This window comes from Oncorhynchus mykiss, chromosome 19, assembly GCF_057628025.1.
Source record: "Oncorhynchus mykiss isolate SJ-2025 chromosome 19, ASM5762802v1, whole genome shotgun sequence".
Taxonomy (NCBI): Eukaryota; Metazoa; Chordata; class Actinopteri; order Salmoniformes; family Salmonidae; genus Oncorhynchus; species Oncorhynchus mykiss.
Genome location: NC_143040.1, coordinates 25099798 through 25119736, shown reverse-complemented (window position 1 = coordinate 25119736; position 19939 = coordinate 25099798). Strand labels below are relative to the sequence as shown.

The following is a 19939-nucleotide window of genomic DNA, read 5'->3' as shown; positions in this document are numbered from 1 at the left end:
GGTGGATGCAGGTCCTATGGGGCTCCACAGGTACATACAGGTCGATGTCGCAGAGATGGTGTTCAAAACATTCTTGTTGTAAAAACGACCTCGTCTTCATCCAATTATTGTAATAGCCTCTTACTGAACACATAATGCTTGTCATGTTGATCGATATTAGGATTTTGTGCGGTTCTGTCATTGTAAAACTATCAAGCTCTCAACTAAAGGTACCGCTTTTGCAGCTTTCACCTCCCGCCTCTAGCACGCGCTAGCGTTTCGCGAATGTTGCCGGAAATAGAAACACGATTGCAACTGATAACTCGCCAGGATCACCGTGACGTTTCAGAATAAGGCGACACTATACCAGAGAAGAAGAAGTGAACAGTGACCATGAACAATTTCCACGTTAGCGGTTTTATTGTTGTTATTTATACGTTTATTAACATCATGGAACTCAAAATATAACGAATTTAACTGCACAGCATCACATGTAGTGTTTAATTTGCGTTGAAGACGACTTGGTTGATAGATGTTATCTATATAACGTTAGCTAACAATGGCTAACTGTATGGTTTTTCACACTCAAATAGCCTCCATCATGGAGGTGCTGGCGAATGCAGCCGTGGCAGAGGTCTGTAAACTCGTAGATGACGACTATGCAGTGTTTCGTTTGGAAATAACTCAAAGCCAGAAAGAAAACAGGGCATTGCGGAGGAAACTACAGCTACTGGAACTGAAGGTGGCACGGGAGCGTGTCGTTGCCAGTCCCAGTAGTGTCAAGATCCTTGACCGACACAGAAGAATGGCAAGAGGTACATTTTGGCGGAGGCTGCGCAGCCTGTCACCGTTAATATATAGTTTAGTGACTGTCGCCCCAATCCGCTCTGTGTTCGGATGTATTACACATAATTAGGTATTGGTCAGTTGTTGGATAGTGTGCAATAATTCCCCTGATTAGTAAGCTATCTTGCGCAAAGACACTATCATATTCTAACCAGATTATTGATTTACTGCATATTCTATTTACACAATGAAAACAGTGTTATGCATGGAATATAATACATCTCAGTAAATATTATATCAAGAAGTTATGAGAATTGCTACTTTACATCCTTGTCAATTGTAGACAGTGTCAATAGTGTACAATATACCATTGACAGCACCTAAACCACCTCTTTTCCCCAATCATTCTCACAGGTGAAATACATCTCACTGGAAGCCACAAGAGCTTTGTGAATCCAGCGGGACACAATACATGCAGAGATGACCAACTAATCACTGTTGATGAGGGGAGTGGAACCTCACCACAGAACATTATCGTGATAGAGGTTAGTAGAATAGTGTTACATTAAATTACAGTGCATCGTGTGACCAGTTCACTTCAGAAAGGCTCCCCTCAGCTTTTCACTTGCTTACATGTACATCCTCTTTTATCTGCCCTAATGGAGCTTGTGAGACTTCCCTATGACATTGTTATCCGTTAATAACCTCCACTCTTCTTGTGTCAGTCTACAGAGGCTGCAGGTCCTGGTGTCAAGCAGGAGAGGTCTGAAGGAAAGCAGGACCCACGGCATAACAGAGACATCCAGAATGGAACGGCTGGAGAGCCCCCTGTAGCCACGAAGGACCCCACCACTGCGCAGCCCAGGACCAGACACAGCATCACGGAGGTCAGTGGAACGCCGATCGCCGTCCTCAAGTCTGAGACAGACACCGAGACTTTAACTGTAACACAAATGCAATTACACAGAGGATCTGAACACAGATCATCAGGCCCAGAGATACTGGGCCTGGGGAGACTGGGCTGTCCTCCTGGCTCAGAGTATTTACCAGTATTTCACCAGAACCAGAGGACTGTTCATTCCCGTGGGGATGTTGATGGTGACTCGTTAGACACTGGCGGGGATGAACCGTCTTGTTCTTATGCAACAGAAATGGACCCTGGTAACATATCCTTGGGTTTAGAGACACGAACTGATCTGTCTAGAGGGGACTGGAACCAGTACAGTAGTAGTGTATACTCTGAAGGGTGCCTAGATGAGAAAGGCGAGGTTCTGGGCATAGATGAAGTGACTGTGAAAGTGGAGGGCGACGTTCCTCCCACATGGAATGCAGATAGTCACCTAGGAGATGGACTCACACAGGGCAGAGATTTCTTAGATTACAGGGAAAGCTTAGAGACAAATCCAAATGTCGCTACCCACTCCCCTTTACACACGTTCAGGAATCGCGACCCAGTGTCCAGATCAATGGGGCCTACTGATCCACACCGCCTCGTCCTTTTCGATAAGGGATTGAACTCAAATGACAGGGCTAGAGCCCAGGCTCGGCGTGGAGGAGCAACATCAGGCAAAAGTAAAGAGAAACGGTTCCTCTGCATTTTCTGTAACAAAGGCTTCAGCTGCCCCCAGAAGGTGGAGATCCACCAGAGGGTCCACACAGGGGTGAAACCCTTCAGCTGTACCCAGTGTCCCATGGCCTTCGCTCAGGCTGGTGACCTGAAGAGGCACCAGAGGGTCCATACGGGGGAGAAACCCTTCAGCTGTACCCAGTGTCCCATGGCCTTTGCCCAGGCTGGTCACCTGAAGAGACACCAGAGGGTCCACACAGGGTAGAAATAATACAGCTGACCCCATTGTCAGCAACAGCTGAAGATGCACCTGAAGGTCCACATGGTAGAGAGGCTGTTTGCCTGTACGCACTGCGGGAAGAGGTTCTCAGAGAGGAGATACCAGAAGAAAAAACATTCCACTCGGTAGCTTCTGACGGTTAGATCAAACCCTGCATTAAAGACAAAAAGACGAAAAAGATCCACAGACTCATTTGGAATTACAAGAGTTACCGATTTCAGTGTAGAATATTGCATTCGACGTTGTGTGATATATATACACTGCTCAGAAAAATAAAGGGAACACTAAAATAACACATCCTAGATCTGAATGAATGAAATATTCTTAATAAATACTTTTTTCTTTACATAGTTGAATGTGCTGACAACAAAACGACACAAATTATCAATGGAAATCAAATTTACCAACCCATGGAGGTCTGGATTTGGAGTCACACTCAAAATTAAAGTGGAAAACCACACTACAGGCTGATCCAACTTTGATGTAATGTCCTTAAAACAAGTCTAAATGAGGCTCAGTAGTGTGTGTGGCCTCCATGTGCCTGTATGACCTCCCTACAACGCCTGGGCATGCTCCTGATGAGGTGGCGGATGGTCTCCTGAGGGATCTCCTCCCAGACCTGGACTAAAGCATCCGCCAACTCCTGGAGAGTCTGTGGTGCATCGTGGCGTTGGTGGATGGAGTGAGACATGATGTCCCAGATGTGCTCAATTGGATTCAGGTCTGTGGAACTGGCGGTCCATAGCATCAATGCCTTCCTCTTGCAGGAACTGCTGACACACTCCAGCCACATGAGGTCTAGCATTGTCTTGCATTAGGAGGAACCCAGGGCCAACCGCACCAGCATATGGTCTCACAAGGGGTCTGAGGATCTCATCTCTGTACCTAATGGCAGTCAGGCTACCTCTGGTGAGCACATGGAGGGCTGTGCGGCCCCCCAAAGAAATGCCACCCCACACCATGACTGACCCACCGCCAAACCGGTCATGCTGGAGGATGTTGCAGGCAGCAGAACGTTCTCCACGGTGTCTCCAGACTCTTTCACGTCTGTCACATGTGCTCAGTGTGAACCTGCTTTCATCTGTGAAGAGCACAGGGCGCCAGTGGCGAATTTGCCAATCTTGGTGTTCTCTGGCAAATGCCAAATGTCCTGCACGGTGTTGGGCTGTAAGCACAACCTCCACCTGTGGACGTCGGGCCCTCATACCACCCTCATGGAGTCTGTTTCTGACCGTTTGAGCAGACACATGCACATTTGTGGCCTGCTGGAGGTCATTTTGCACGGCTCTGGCAGTGCTCCTCCTGCTCCTCCTTGCACAAAGGCGGAGGTAGCGGTCCTGCTGCTGGGTTGTTGCCCTCCTACGGCCTCCTCCACATCTCCTGATGTACTGGCCTGTCTCCTGGTTGCGCCAAACCTTCTTGCCACAGCTCGCATTGATGTGCCATCCTGGATGAGCTGCACTACCTGAGCCACTTGTGTGGGTTGTAGACTCCGTCTCATGCTACCACTAGAGTGAAAGCACCGCCAGCATTCAAAAGTGACCAAAACATCAGCCAGGAAGCATAGGAACTGAGAAGTGGTCTGTGGTCACCACCTGCAGAACCACTCCTTTATTGGGGGTGTCTTGCTAATTACCTATAATTTCCACCTGTTGTCTATTCCATTTGCACAGCAGCATGTGGAATTTATTGTCAATCAGTGTTGCTTCCTAAGTGGACAGTTTGATTTCACAGAAGTGTGATTGACTTGAAGTTACATTGTGTTGTTTAAGTGTTCCCTTTATTTTTTTGAGCAGTGTATAAGGCATGTACAGTTGAAGTCGGAAGTTTACATAGACCTTAGCCAAATACATTTAGACTTTTTCACAATTCCTGACATTTAATCCTGGTAAAAATTCCCTGTTTTAGGTCAGTTAGGATCACCACTTTATTTTAAGAATGGGACATGTCAGAATAATAGTTTAGAGGGATTTATTTCAGCTTTTATTTCTTCTCATTCCCAATGGGTCAGACGTTTACATACACTCAATTAGTATTTGGTAGCATTGCCTTTAAATAGTTTAACTTGGGTAAAACATTTCAGGTAACCTTCCACAAGCTTCCCACAATAAGTTGGGTGAATTTTGGCACATTCCTGGAGCTGGTGTAACTGAGTCAGGTTTGTAGGCCTTCTTGCTCACATACGTTTGTTCAGTTCTGCCCACAAATGTTCTATAGGATTGAGGTCAGGGCTTTGTGATGGCCACTCCAATACCTTGACTTCGATGTCCTTAAACCATTTTACCACAACTTTGGAAGTATGCTTTGGGTCATTGTCCATTTGGAAGACCAATTTGCAACCAAGCTTTAACTTCCTGACTTGAGATGTTGCTTCAATATATCCACATAATTTTCCTTCCTAATGAAGTCATCTATTTTGTGAAGTGCACCAGTCCCTCCTGCAGCAAAGCACCCCCACAACATGATGCTGCCACCTCTGTGCTTCACGGTTGGGATGGTTTTCTTCGGCTTGCAAGCCTCCCCCTTTTTCCTCCAAACATAACGATGGTCGTTATGGCCAAACAGTTCTATTTCTGTTTCATCAGACAGGGGACATTTCTCCAAAAAGTACGATCTTTGTCCCCATGTGCAGTTGTAAACCGTAGTCTGGCATTTTTATGGCGGTTTTGGAGCAGGGGCTACTCCCTTACTGAGCGGCCTTTCAGGTTATGTCGATTTAGGACTTGTTTTACTGTGGATATAGATACTTTTGTACCTGTTTCCTCCAGCATCTTCACAAGGTCCTTTGCTGTTGTTCTGGGATTGATTTGCACTTTTCACACCAAAGTACGTTCATCTCCATGAGACAGAACGTGTCTCCTTCCTGAGCGGTATGACAGCTGCGTGGTCCCATGGTGTTTATACTTGCGTACTATTGTTTGTACAGATGAACATGGTACCTTCAGGAATTTGGAAGTTGTTCCCAAGGATGAACTTGACTTGTGGAGGTCTACAATGTTTTTTCTGAGGTCTTGGCGGATTTCTTTTGATTTTCCCATGATGTCAAGCAAAGAGGCAGTGCATTTGAAGGTAGGCCTTGAAATACATCCACAGGTACACCTCCAATTGACTCAAATTACGTCAATTAGCCTAACAGAAGCTTCTAAAGCCATGACCTAACTTTGGGGAATTTTCCAAGCTGTTTAAAGTCACAGTAAACTTCTGACTTCAACTGTATAGGGCTGGGCGATTTATATCCAATTAATTCAAATTAATGTTTGAAATGCATGTATCACAAGAATTTTGTTTTTGTTTGTATATATATTTTGCATTCTACAGTGCCTTCAGAAAGTATTCATAGCCCTTGACTTATTCCATATTTTGTTACAGCCTGAATTCAAAATGGATTAAAAATATAATAACTCTTGACCATCTACACAATACCCCATAATGAAAATACACAATACTCCATAATGAAAATACACAATAACCCATAATGAAAATACAGAAATATCTAATTTATAAAAGTATTCACACTCCTAAGTCAATGCATGTTAGAATTACAGCTGTGAGTGTCTAAGATCTTTCCACTCCTGGATTGTACAATATTTGCACAAGTTTTTAATTCTTCAAACTCTGCCAAGTTGGTTGTTGATAATTGCTCCACAGCCATTTTCAAGTCTTGCAATAGATTTTCAAGTAGATTTAAGTCAAAACTGTACTTAGGCCCCTCAGGAACATTCAACGTCATCTTGGTAAGCAACTCCAGTATATATTTGGCCTTGTGTTTTGGCTTATTGTCCTTCTGAAAGGTGAACTCTTTCCCAGTGTCTGTTGGAAAGCAAACTGAACCAGGTTTTCCACTAGGCATTTGCCTGCGCCTAGCTCTATTCCGTAGTCCTTTGCCAATTTACAAGCTAACCCATAACATGATGCGGCCATCATGAAAATATGTGCTACTCAGTGATGTATTGGATTTGCCCCAAACGTAACGCTTTGCATTCAGGACTTTTATTTCTTTGCCATATTTTTTTGCATTATTACTTTAGTGCCTTATTGCAAACAGGAGGCATGTTTTGGAATATTTTTATTCTGTACAGGCTTCCTTCTTTTCACTCTGTCATTTGTGTTAGTGTTGTGGATTAACTATAATGTTGTTGATCCATCCTCAGTTTTCTTCTCTCAGCCATGAAACTCTGTAACTGTTTAAAAGTCACAATTGGCCTCGTGATGAAGTTCCTGAGCGGTTTCCTTCCTCTCCAGCAACTGAGTTAGGAAGAACGCCTATATATTTGTTGTGACTGAGTGTATCCAAAGTGTAATTCATAACTTCACCATGCTGAAAGGTATATTCAATGTCTGCTTTTTAAAATGTTTTACCCATCTACCGGGGTGCCCTTATTTGCGAGGAATTGGAAAACCTCCCTGGTCTTTGTGGTTGAATCTGAGTTGCAGCGATGGGACAAGACTGTAACTACCAATTGATACCACAAAATTGGGGTGAAAAAAATATTTTAAAAAACATGATTGTGGAAAATGTAATGTTCAGTTCTGTCGCAAGTGGTTGTGGTTCTACGTACCGCTAGCTGTATTTTAGCCACATAGCACACATGCGCTTGCTGTCTAGTCTGTGTTTTATAAATGTGCAATGTATGTATGTAAAGAAAAAAAAAATACATTCATAAAAGGAATTGGCAACTCGTTCTCATTCCGAGAAATAAGCATCTTCTTGTCCAGGTAGGCCACTTGATTTCAATATCTAAACAAAGTGAACAGGCTATGTTGTTCAAACAGTTGGAGATGGACAGGAGGGTGCAATCATCACACTTCAACTGTTCTGCCTTGGTAGCAAGCAAATAGATCCAAGTGAACCAATAACTTTGATTTGAAGTTGGCTAGACTTGAAATATAAAGATTAGCTGGCTACTCACTAGAACGTGGGCTTGTGCTTGAGAGATTGTTTATGAGACTGGTGTTAATTTTCAGCTACAAGGAGATAGTCATTATTAGTGAATGCACGTTATGCAGGGTTCTGGTTAAATTTGTAACATAAATTGCATTTTCATAGAATTGAAAGCTAGGTCAGTGATTAATGTAAAAAAAAAAAGCTGTTTAAATTATTTTGATAAAATAATTACATTATTTGTGGGTCTTATGGTTGTGGAAGGTCATATTTAGCCTAGGTATAATTTTACAAACCGTGAATTCATTAGATTTATTTATGACTGTTTGAAATTATTTGTATTGACCTTTTTTAATTGTGCAACAAAGCTTATTTAGAACTTTAGAAAATCGAGATATAGATCATGAATCACCCATAAGTTTGAAAAAATCTAAATGATTTTTAGGCCGTATCGCCCAGCCCTAGGCATATAAGCCTAAAAAGTATGTTTATATATTGTTTGTATTGTATAGGCTCTGACGTTCATAAATGCCTATTTCATTACTTCCATTCAACTACTTCATTTCTTTCCCAAGACACTTTTTAATGAGAATTTATGTAGTTTATCATGGAGATTTGTAGTTGAGACGTGTATATGTGGTTTTCATATGGTGTATTTAAAACTTGTGTTTAATAAATACAAAATGGGACTTTTCATGCAGACTTTGAGACTTTCTTTAGTTCACATCTGATCTCACCCTATTCTGCATACACCTGACAGTGCTTTATAACCAATATACACTTACTAAATATACCCACACATACCCACACACTAACAAACACCTACTGTACACCTCAAAATAGTTTAGACAGGTTTGTCTGATGGCGACTTAGAACTTATCATAGCTGAATTATTTTTTACCCACAACATGTCCACTATGATGGGTTTAACAACAATAAAGTAATTATGTAACTAGAGTATAGGACTCAAACGCAGTGGGGATGGGTAAACACTCAATGTTGAAAGTGTTTTTATTTTCTGTGTGTACGTACCTGAGGGAGTGTATGTCTGTGTAATCTGTATCACCTGTCTCTTCCAGGAGGAGGAGGGTCCAGAGGTGCTGCTGGTGAAGGAGGAGGGGTGTGAGGAGAGTCTGGGGAACCCTGAGGGGACCATGGACATGGAGGAAAACCAGACTACACCTCCTGAACCCACAGAGGAACCAGCTGAGCAGCACAGGATCACACACAGTCTCACTGAGGTGAGCCCACTGTAAACTACTGTCTGCATGTTAGTAGGTCAGGGCTCGTATCTACAAAGCCTCTCAGAGCAGGGTAGCTGATCTAGGATCTGTTTAGCCTTTTAGATTCTAATGAATAAAGATATGTAGACAGATGGGGACCTAATCCTAGATCAGCATTATTACGCTGAGACGTACAAGTATTTCGCTACAACCGCAATAACATCTGTGTATGTGACCAATAAAATGTGATCCTAGATGAGCCCTCCTACTCTAAGACACCTTCTAGATACCGTCCCTGATGTTGACTTAGTCATCATTGCGACCAGGGTCTCTTTCACAAGTGGGCCCTGCTTATACAATTAATAATCAAATCCGATATAATGTAAAACAAACAAAAATACAGAATTACACAAATATTCAAGAAAAGGTTACGATGGCCCCCAAACAATATTTTAAATTGCCCGAGCGGCACCAGAACATCCAATTGTAATGTATTTTGTAGTTGGTTCCAGCAATGAGGTGCATTATAACAAAAAGTGGATTTACCAAGTTTGGCGGAGACCCGAGGAAACTCAAGTGTTAACCAACCAGTATGAATGGGTTTGGTATCTCATGATTTTTAAACTTTAACAACAAAGTTAGGTAAGTTGGAAGCTTGTGTAGTAGAGCTTTCAACAAAAATGTCTACAAGCACTGTTACAGCAACAGAAAAATGGCTTCAAGAGCTTTGTCCAAATAATGGTGGACTCGACTAACAAAATAATGGACGATCTGACCAGGGATAGGTGAATGTCATACGGAAGAGACTTGCAGCAAGATGATAACAAACTAAATCCACATGAGATGATATCAGCAAATCATAATTACAGATGACTGGGAAAACAGACTATCTAGGGACAATCCAGGAGGAATAACATTGTTGTGGATGGTATACCAGAGTCTACACATGAGACCTGGATGGAGTTAGAGGAGAAAGTGAGAAAATGATCACTGTGAAAAGCTGCAGATTGATCAAAAGAATATTGAGGTGGAGCACGCCCACAGGTCTGGAAAACATGTAACCAGCCCAGGTGACAGACCCAGGCTGATAGTGGTCAAGTTCCTAAGGTTCAAGGACAATATGGCTGTTCTGGAGAGACCCAAGAACTTGAGATGAACCAACATCTTCCTTAACAAGGACCTCTCTGAAGTTCTACGCCAGAGGCAGAAAGAGCTTATCCCAGCTATATGAAAGCTAGCATGGGGACATTGCTTACATCTGTTACGACAGTCATTGTCCACCCTCTGTCATAAAAGCCCAGGAGGAGTGAGAGAGCCAAGCTTCCGGGTCAGTAGCTTCAGCCCAACATCACATACATACACCAACTGTCACTCACAGGTGCCTGATTGACTGACTCTTAGCGAAACAGTTATTATTTCTCCCTTCATATTATGTCCATCTCAGGTAAGCTACCCAGGAAAGGGCTAAGATTAGCCCATATTAATTACAGTGCCTTCGGAAAGTATTAATACCTATTGACCCATTCCACATTGTTGTTACATCCTGAACTCAAAATGGATAGAAGGTATTTTTTTCTCACTCATGTACACACAATATCCCATAATGACAAAGTGAGAACATGTTTTTCAGACATTTTTTGCATATCTGAGATTAAATACGGAAATAACTCATTTACATAGCTATTCAAACCCCTGAGTCAACTTGTAGAAGCACCTTTGGCTGAGATTATAGCTGTATTAAAATAGTATTTCTTTAGTACCTTCTTTCAAACAGGATGCATGTTTTTGGAATATTTTTATTCTGTACATGCCTCCTCCTTTTCACTCTGTCAATTAGGTTAGTATTGTGGACTAACTATGTTGTTGATCCATCCTCAGTTTTATCCTATCAGAGCCATTAAACTGTAACTGTTTTAAAAGTCACCATTGGCCTCATGGTGAAATCCCTTAGCGGTTTCCTACCTCTCCGGCAACTGACTTAGGAAGGACACCTGTTTCTTTTTAGTGACTGGGTGTATTGATTCACCATGCTCAAAGGGATATTCAATGCCTGCTTTTAAAAAATATGTTTACCCATCTACCAATATGTTCCCTTCTTTGCGAGGCATTGGAAAACCTCCCTGGTCTTGGTGGTTGAATCTGTGTTTGAAATTCACTGCTTGACTGAGGGACCTTACAGATGATTGTATGTGGGGGATACAGAGATGAAGTAGTCATTCAAAAAGCATGTTAAACACTATTATTGCACACAGAGTGTCTTGTTTAAGCAGGTCCAGTAATATCCACTCAACTTTCATGGGCATATCACGTGGCAGCTGTAAATCAGCCAGTCGCATCCCCTACCAGCCCTCACTCACCTGCTTCTCTCAGTCTGTTCTCCATGTGTGTCTATTCCTCTGTCATTAAAATATATATATATATATATTTTGCGGGGATGCAGACCCTGATGAATCTTCTGTTAGATTTGTAAACGTATTACATGGGAGCAGCGCACAAAGTAAGCAATGTGGATAAATTGTAAAATGTCCTCGCCTTTTATAACCAAGAGCACAGATCAGTCTGGGTAGACTTTGCAAGTTCACTGTCATGCAGCCTCTGAGTGTCAGAGAGGGAAAACCAAGCACTGCTTTGCGACACGCATGCTTGCAGCTTTACAGCAAATAAAACGACTCGTCTCTAACCTAAACGGTTAAACAAATATTACCGGAGATGCCTTTTTTTCTTTCTATCGGGATTCGCACACATTTGACATAATTTCACAAGTCATGTCGCGGGCCATTTTTAAAAGAATCCCTGGTCGCTAATTATTCGTTTGATAACTAACAGCGTTGTTCGGTCGTGTTACCTACTGTAGCTAGCTAACAACCTGAACTTGACAGTAAGTTTAGGCAAATTTGATTGGCACAGGAAGAAAGAAAAGGCTCTGCTGCTCATGAGATGTGCTTAGGATTCACATAGGCCTAATGTAAGCCTAAACTATATCAAAAATCAATGTCTTTCTGGTGCTCCTTAAATTCAGTTTGGTGCCTAACGTTGTAAAAGTTGGGAGCAGTGTGTGTTTGTGGGGGAGAGAGAGTGGTGTGTGTGTGTGTTTTTGAGAGTGAGGGCGACAGTGTGTGTGTGCCTGTTAACTAAAGAGTAAAGGTTTCATGCAGTGTTTTTCCCCTTACTGGCACAATGACATGCAGATAAATATGCATGTACAGTATATTCCTTCCTCCAATTCCTCCAGCTAAATCACAGGTAGGCCTTTGCAAATATCAGCCAATCAGCCCTTCTATGCCGTGTTCTGTTATACACTGTGAAGTTAAATTAAATGTGTTGTATTGAGTAGAAGGTTTTTGGAGACATTTTTGAAAACGTGAACAAGCGTCCGATGAACGGTGCGCACAGGATGCTAAGCCACAAATTCCCCCCACCCCCCCACCACCATGGCATCGTGATACTATTCGGTGTCGTGATACTTGGCCTGGTATTGTATCGTTTGTAAAATGTTGGTATCATGACAACACTAGTTCAAATAAATTATGCAAAATAGGTGGCAAAAAAGTCAGCCAGGCAGCTCAGCTGGTTGGTTGACATAATGTAAATGTAGATTGTTTTTTTTTACAAAATTTAACAAAATTGTGGAGTTATATTACCAAACCAAGATAAATGACCGAAAATGTATAACAAAACCTTTTGATATTGCCAATCATTTCAATGACTAATCAGGGCATAACTACAATCTGCCTCCTTAATTAGTCTAGTGCACATGCTCATTAGGCCCAAGCTCGTTTTCCCTGGCTAAAACGTTCTTATTATACCTCAGTGGGCTAAACTTCATAAATACTGCACCCTCAATTTCAAAACGTCTTTGCTAGTTATACAATCATGTAACTAAGAAATTAGCTGGGGAAAAAATTTAATTATGTTTTGAACAGTCATATCTGGTTTGAGATGTCTGTCATAAGATGACTGGTGAAGGATATCATTGCTACTAACAGGGGTTTCAAGTTCAGTTTTGAGATCCACCGGCATCATTGGCGTAGGGTTAGCTGGACATTTCTGACTGGTCTTGGAACTGTGACAACAGTCAGCCTCTCTCTGCTTGGCTCAATGGGATATGTAGTGATTTTTGCCAACACAGCCAGATATTTACAGTCTTGTACCCTTAACCTTTTTTTTAACTGACTATTGAATTACTTAATTAAATCGGACTATCAGTATAATGAGTAATCCAGGAATGTCACAAGTTAATTCACATGACAACTTGCATAAATAGCAAATCTACAGATCGCTAAGACTACACTGAATGGCTAAATTACTTCCAAACTCTCAGATTCCACGGAGCTCCTCTTCACCCCTCTGATCATGGTCAAGTCATAATGAGAGTTGTTGTGAAGATGGGGAGGGGCCTGTCTGTTGTTCTGTGTTACAGTACAAATCACCTGCACTGTAAAATCAACTGTTAAGGGTCTGGTATTGGCCCATCTTGATTACTGTCTGGTAATATGGTCAAGTGCAGCAAAGAAAGACCTACCTAGCAAAGATGCATCTGTCTCAAAGCACTGAGATGCAGTGCCTCAGACCGCTGCGCCACTCAGGAGCACTAAAGGGTTGATGAGAGATGAACTGCTTCTATTCCAGTTTTCATCCGGAAATATTACTGTGATGAAAATTCACGATTGTCTGCATAATCAAATAACATTCAGCTCAGACACCCCACAAGACATGCCACCACGGGTGTCTTCACAGTCCCCAAGTCCGAAAACAAATTCACGGAAACGCACAGTATTATACTGAGCCGTGATCGCATGGAACTCCCTTCCATCTCCTATTACTCAAGCATCTCATTGACCGGTGGGGTCTGTGAGGCGACACACTAACACACATATTTTTGTTGTTGTTGTATTGTTTGTATATAGTATTTTACATTTGTGTGACTGTCCTTGTCTATCACTAAGTGTTTTGTTACTTGTCGTCCTTTGTGTTTTTTTTTGTGGACCCCAGGAAGATTTTTGCTGCTGCTTCGGCAAAAGCTGATGGGGATCCAAATAGTGTTGTCTGCGTACATGCCTTTCAATGATACAAGTCCAACCCAAATAGTGCCAACTAAACCCAACCTTTACTATTGCAGTCAATAGACATGGAGGATGGGAAGCCTGATCTGCTGCTGGTCAAACAGGAGACAATGGAAGATGAAGCAGAGAGCATTGATCTGCTGAGTGGACTAAAGATGGGGGAGCAAGGTAAGGGAGAAATACATATAGCCTACATACAGTAATAGATCTTCAATGGGAATAGTGATGCACCTGGCTATTATTTTGTCCATACAACTCCATATGTAGAGTTTTCTTTGCCATATTTTTAAAGTCTATTTTGTGACCTATTCCTGCAGGTAGTTGGCTGGAGGCTAACAAAGGAGACTGGGTGGCCATCTTGGATTCGCAGGCCAGGACCAGAGGTGACATAGTGGATGTCAGGGGATGGGACAGTGTCCTCAACTCTGGGCTGGGGAACAACACTGTTAACCACAACCAGAAACAGACAGTCGAACACAAAACAACATCCGATCTTAGACTCCGTGACAACAGACTGGCTGAGACCAGGGCGAGGGGTAGATTTGGTCTGCAGGGACGGGGAGGTGTCTGTATGCGGCGGGAGAGAACAGACACAGACTCTGCTAGCGATGCTCCTTCCTGCTCCTATAGTTGTGATTCAGAGAGACGGATTGGGCCTCAGGTTAACCCTGTAACCGATGCTGCCTTCAGCCTACCTTCTATAGGATCTATCAACTGGAACATGGACCCTGCGACAACACAGACACTCCCTGGCCTTCGTCCTCCTCACACTCTCCTAATGTTAAACCAGACCTCAGACAATGCCTGTGCCTCAACACTAAATGGCAACACAAGCCCATTGACAAATGACAGTAGTGGAAGCAGCATTAGTAAAGGTGGCGGCGCCAAAGAGAAGCGCTTCCCGTGTTCGTTCTGTGGGAAAGCCTTCCGTTTCCCCCAACAGGTGGCAATCCACCAGAGGTTGCACATGGGAGAGAAACCGTTCGGCTGCCACCTGTGCCGGGCTAGTTTCTCCCACTCGTCCAACCTGAAGAGGCACCAGAGGGTCCACACAGGGGAGAAACCGTTCGGCTGCCACTTGTGCCGGGCTAGTTTCTCACACTCGTCCAACCTGAAGAGGCACCAGAGGGTCCACACAGGGGAGAAACCCTACAGCTGCCCCAGTGTAAGAATAAGTTCTCCCACCAGCTGAAGATGCAGTTGAAGGTCCACAAGGGAGAGAGGCCGTTCGCCTGTACGCACTGTAGGAAGAGGTTCTCAGGGAGGAGCTACCTCAGTATACACCAGCAGAAAATGCACATGAATAGTGACATGTAACGTATTACTAGTTAGTTAGTTTGTAGTTAATTCTGTTGGTTTGGGATATAGTAGGGAACTGGATGAGGAGAACTTAGGAAAAAGTATGATGAGGCAGAGTAGATAATATGGTGATGGCTGGTGTGATGGTGTCTGTAAAAATGCGTCACTGATGAAGAGTGACAGACTTTCTCTTTAGGTGTTTGATAGTGAGAATGATAGTGCCTTAATTCATGTTTACTTGACGAAGTAGTGAAGATGTATGTAGTGTGCAATTCCACGCTAACAGTGACGCTGATGCTCACTTTTTCACTTTATGTATGCTAAGCAAAAACCATTGATTGCAAAGTTTAACAAACCATACATACACCTACAGTTGAAGTTGGAAGTTTACATACACCTTAGCCAAATACATTTAAACAATTCCTGACATTTAATCCTAGTAAAAATTCACTGTCTTACGTCAGTTAGGATCACAAATATATTTTAAGAATGTGAAATGTCTGAAAAATAGTAGAGATTTATTTCAGCTTTTATTTAATTCATCACATTCCCAGTGGGACAGAAGTTTACGTACACTCAATTAGTATTTGGTAGCATTGCCTTTAAATTGTTTAACTTGGGTCAAACATTTTGGGTAGCCTTCCACAAGCTTTCCATAATAAGTTGGGTGAATTTTGTCCCATTCCTCCTGACAGAGCTGGTGAAACTGAGTCAGGTTTGTAGGTTTGCTCGCACACGCTTTTTCAGTTCTGCCCACACATTTTCTATAGGATTGATGTCAGAGCTTTGTGATGGCCACTCCAGTACCTTGACTTAGTTGTCCTTAAGCCATTTTGCCACAACTTTTGAAAAATGCTTGGGATCATTGTCCATTTGGAGGACTCATTTGCGACCAAGCTTTAACTTCCTGATTGATGTCTTGAGATGCTGCTTCAATATATCTACATAATTTTCCAACCTCAAGATGCCATCTATTTTGTGAAGTGCACCTCCACAACATGATGCTGCCACCTCCGTGCTTCACAGTTGGGATGGTGTTCTTCGGCTTGCAAGCCTCCCCCTTTTCCTCCAAACATAACAATGGTCATTATGGCCAAACAGTTCTATTTTTGTTTCATCAGACCAGAGGACATTTCTCCAAAAAGTACGGTCTTTGTCCCTATGTGCATTCGCAATCCGTAGTCTGGCTTTTTTATGGCGGTTTTGGAGCAGTGGCTTCCTTGCTGAGCGGCCTTTCAGGTCATGTCGATATAGGACCTGTTTTACTGTGGATATAAATGATTTTGTACCTGTTTCCTCCAGCATCTTCACAGGGCTCTTTGCTGTTCTGGGATTGATTTGCACTTTTCACACCAAAGTACGTTCATCTCAAGGAGACAGAACGTGTCTCATTCTGGAGCAGTATGACAGCTGCGTAGTCTCATGGTGTTTATACTTGCGTACTATTGTTTGTACAGATGAACGTGGTACCTTCAGGCGTTTGGAAATTGCTCCCAAGGATGAACCAGACTTGTGGAGGTCCACTTTTTTTTTCTGAGGTCTTGGATGATTTCTTTTGATTTTCCCATGATGTAAAGCAAAGAGGCACTGGGTTTGAAGGTAGGCCTTGAAATACATCCACAGGTACACCTCCAATTGACTCAAATTACGTCAATTAGCCTATCAGAAGCTTCTAAAGCCATGACATCATTTTCTGGAATTTTTCCAAGCTTTTTAAAGGCACAGTCAACTTAGTGTATATAAACTTCTGACCCACTGGAATAAAAGTGTAATAAAAGTGAAATAATCTGTAAACAGTTGTTGGAAAAAATTGCTTGTGTCATGCACACAGTAGATGTCCTAACCGACTTGCCAAAACTATAGTTTGTTAACAAGAAATTTGTGGAGTGGGGGAAAAGGGAGTTTTAATGACTCCAACCTACGTGTATGTAAACTTCCGACTTCAACTGTATATGCAGAAGTCCACTTTTAACAATTGCCACTGACAATGTTACTAAAACACATTTATTTGAGGAACGGTGCAGATGCAAATTTTGATAAAAGAATGACAGTTTTTTTGTGACCACTTTTTCCCCAAAACTCTGAATTCAGATTCAAATATGTCTGCAGAAAGAATGTGTCAGCTATGATATGACACCTTGAGTTTGAAAAAAACAATGTAGATGATTGAACTACAGTCAGTGAAGTGGATCAACACCCAGTAACATAATGACATCATGGTTCCTTGATCTGTACTATATAGAAATGCATAATTATGAGTGTAATTCTCTACCAAGGTAGAAACATGTAACCCTCCTTTGCATGTTTGAGTATTATACTACACACTGGCTATTATTCTAATGAGCTCCGCACCCAAACAAGACCAAATTTGGTTGGTCAAGACCGGACCAAATCTGTACCAATCATAGACTTCTATGTTTAACAAGTTTGGACATTACAGTAAAGTCCAGTAGAGTATATTACATTATACTGTACTGAACTATAATCTTCTTTGCTGTACTTTACTGTGGTCTACTCTGCTTTACTGTAACTGTTTTGAGACTATGATTTCCTATTGTGGCCAATTCAATTGCAGTCATTCTGTTACTGATTTTTATTTTTTGTCACTGTTAGCGATTTGGTTAGAGAGGGTAGCGTCTCTGGCAACCTAACCGATAGAATGAACAACCAGCCGGATTGGGTAGCGGCACTAGATTTGTGTCAGGACTATAGCCTGTGGAAGGGTGAATAATTCAAGTTTATTGAAAATATGTCAAATCATTATTTGTATATGTTGGTAACCCGTTGTATAAAAGTGATAATGGCCTCGAACCCAGTGTTTGGAGGATATGTTGGGAGGGTGTTAGAAATGTCCTCTCACTGTCAACTGCGTTTGTTTTGAGCAAACTTAACATGTGCAAATATTTGTATGATCATAAGATTCAACAACTGAGACACAAACTGAACAAGTTCCACAGACGTGACTAAAATATATGGAATAATGGGGGGGGGGGGGGGGGGGTAAAAAGTAACAGTCAGTATCTGGTGTGGCCACCAGCTGCATTAAGTACTGCAGTGCTTCTCCTCCTCATGGACTGCATCAGATTTGCCAGTTCTTGCTGTGAGATGTTACCCCACTCTTTGACCAAGGCACCTGCAAGTTCCCGGATATTTCTGGGGGGAATGGCCCTAGCTCTCACCTTCCGATCCAACAAGTCCCAGATGTGCTCAATGGGATTGAGATCCGGGCTCTTCGCTGGCCATGGCAGAGCACTGACATTCCTGTCTTGCAGGAAATCACGCACAGAACAAGCAGTATGGCTGGTGGCATTGTCATGCTGGAGAGTCATGTCAGGATGAGCCTGCAGGAAGGGTACCACATGAGGGAGGAGGATGTCTTTCCTGTAACGCACAGCGTTGAGATTGCCTGCAATGACAACAAGCTCAGTCCGATGATGCTGTGACACACCGCCCCAGACCATGACGGACCCTCCACCTCGATCCCGTTCCAGAGTACAGGCCTCGGTGTTAACGCTCATTCCATCGACTATAAACGTGAATCTGACCATCACCCCTGGTGAGATAAAACCATGACTCGTCAGTGAAGAGCACTTTTTGCCAGTCCTGTCTGGTCCAGCGACGGTGGGTTTGTGCCCATAGCCGACGATGTTGCTGGTGATGTTTGGTGAGGGCCTGCCTTACAACAGGCCTACAAGCCCTCAGTCCAGCCTCTCTCAGCCTATTGCGGACAGCCTGAGAACTGATGGAGGGGTTGTGTGTTCCTGGTGTAACAGTTGTTGCCATCCTGTACCTGTCCCGCAGTTGTGATGTTCGGATATACCGATCCTGTGCAGGTGTTGTTACACGTGGTCTGCCACTGCGAGGACGGTCTGCCACTGCGAGGACGATCAGCTGTCTCCCTGTAGCGCTGTCTTAGGCGTCTCACAGTATGGACATTGCAATTTATTGCCCTGGCCACATCTGCAGTCCTCATGCCTCCTTGAAGCCCTCATGCCTCCTTGCAGCATGCCTAAGGCACGTTCACGTAGATGAGCAGGGACCCTGGGAGTCTTTTCTTTTGATGTTTTTCAAAGTCTGTAGAAAGGCCTCTTTCGTGTCCTAAGTTTTCAGAACTGTGACTTTAATTGCCTAGTGTCTGTAAGCTTTTAATGCCTTAACGACCATTCCACAGGTGCATGTTCATTAATTGTTTACGGTTCATTGAATATGCATGGGAAGCAGTGTTTAAACCCTTTTACAATGAAGATCTGTAAAGTTATTTGGATTTTTACAAATTATCTTTGAAAGACAGGGTCCTGAAAAAAAAGAGACGTTTCTTTTTTTTGCCGATTTCACATAGTCATTTCATCATTAAGACCTTTAGGAAATAATGTCTGGATGAAAATCCCCAAAACATTATTTTTGCTCAGAGTATTATTTATATCAACTCCCCTGTCTGATATCTTAACTTTCTGTATACCACAAAATCTAAAAGGTAGAAATGTCATATTTCAGGTCATTAAAATGTACTGCTGACTGGATAATACCTGTCGTTTCTCCTGATTTCAACCATTATGTTCACAAATGATCTGCTTGAGAGAAACGAGAGGTTTTACCTACATAGCCCACGTGGACATTTAATAATGTGGATAACATGGGTGGTGGAACATGTAATAATGTATGTGGGTTGTATGTGGGTTGTATGTGGGTTTCTTCTTTTTTCTCATTGTATTCAATTGTTACCATGCACCTGCAAAAAAGATAGCTCAGATGTGCGAGTGCCTTTTGAATTTTGAAGCATACCAAACATATCCTACTAATTTGAGTGTCCCAGATTTACTATGTTACTTCTAGTCTGAGACAAGGCTGTTCAAATAGATA

The 19939-nt window shown here is 42.5% G+C and overlaps 1 protein-coding gene across 1 annotated transcript; it reads left to right on the top strand.

Moving 5' to 3' along the window:
* Nucleotides 1–324: 324 nt before the first annotated feature.
* On the top strand, nt 325–19599 carry LOC110498471 (uncharacterized). Its single transcript, XM_090210602.1, has 6 exons — nt 325–794; nt 1180–1310; nt 1491–1652; nt 8574–8735; nt 13837–13948; nt 14098–19599. The coding sequence occupies exons 1-6, from the start codon at nt 539–541 to the stop codon at nt 14970–14972; spliced, it is 1698 nt and encodes a 565-aa protein (XP_090066728.1). The 5' UTR covers nt 325–538; the 3' UTR covers nt 14973–19599.
* The last annotated feature ends 340 nt before the right edge of the window (nt 19600–19939 follow it).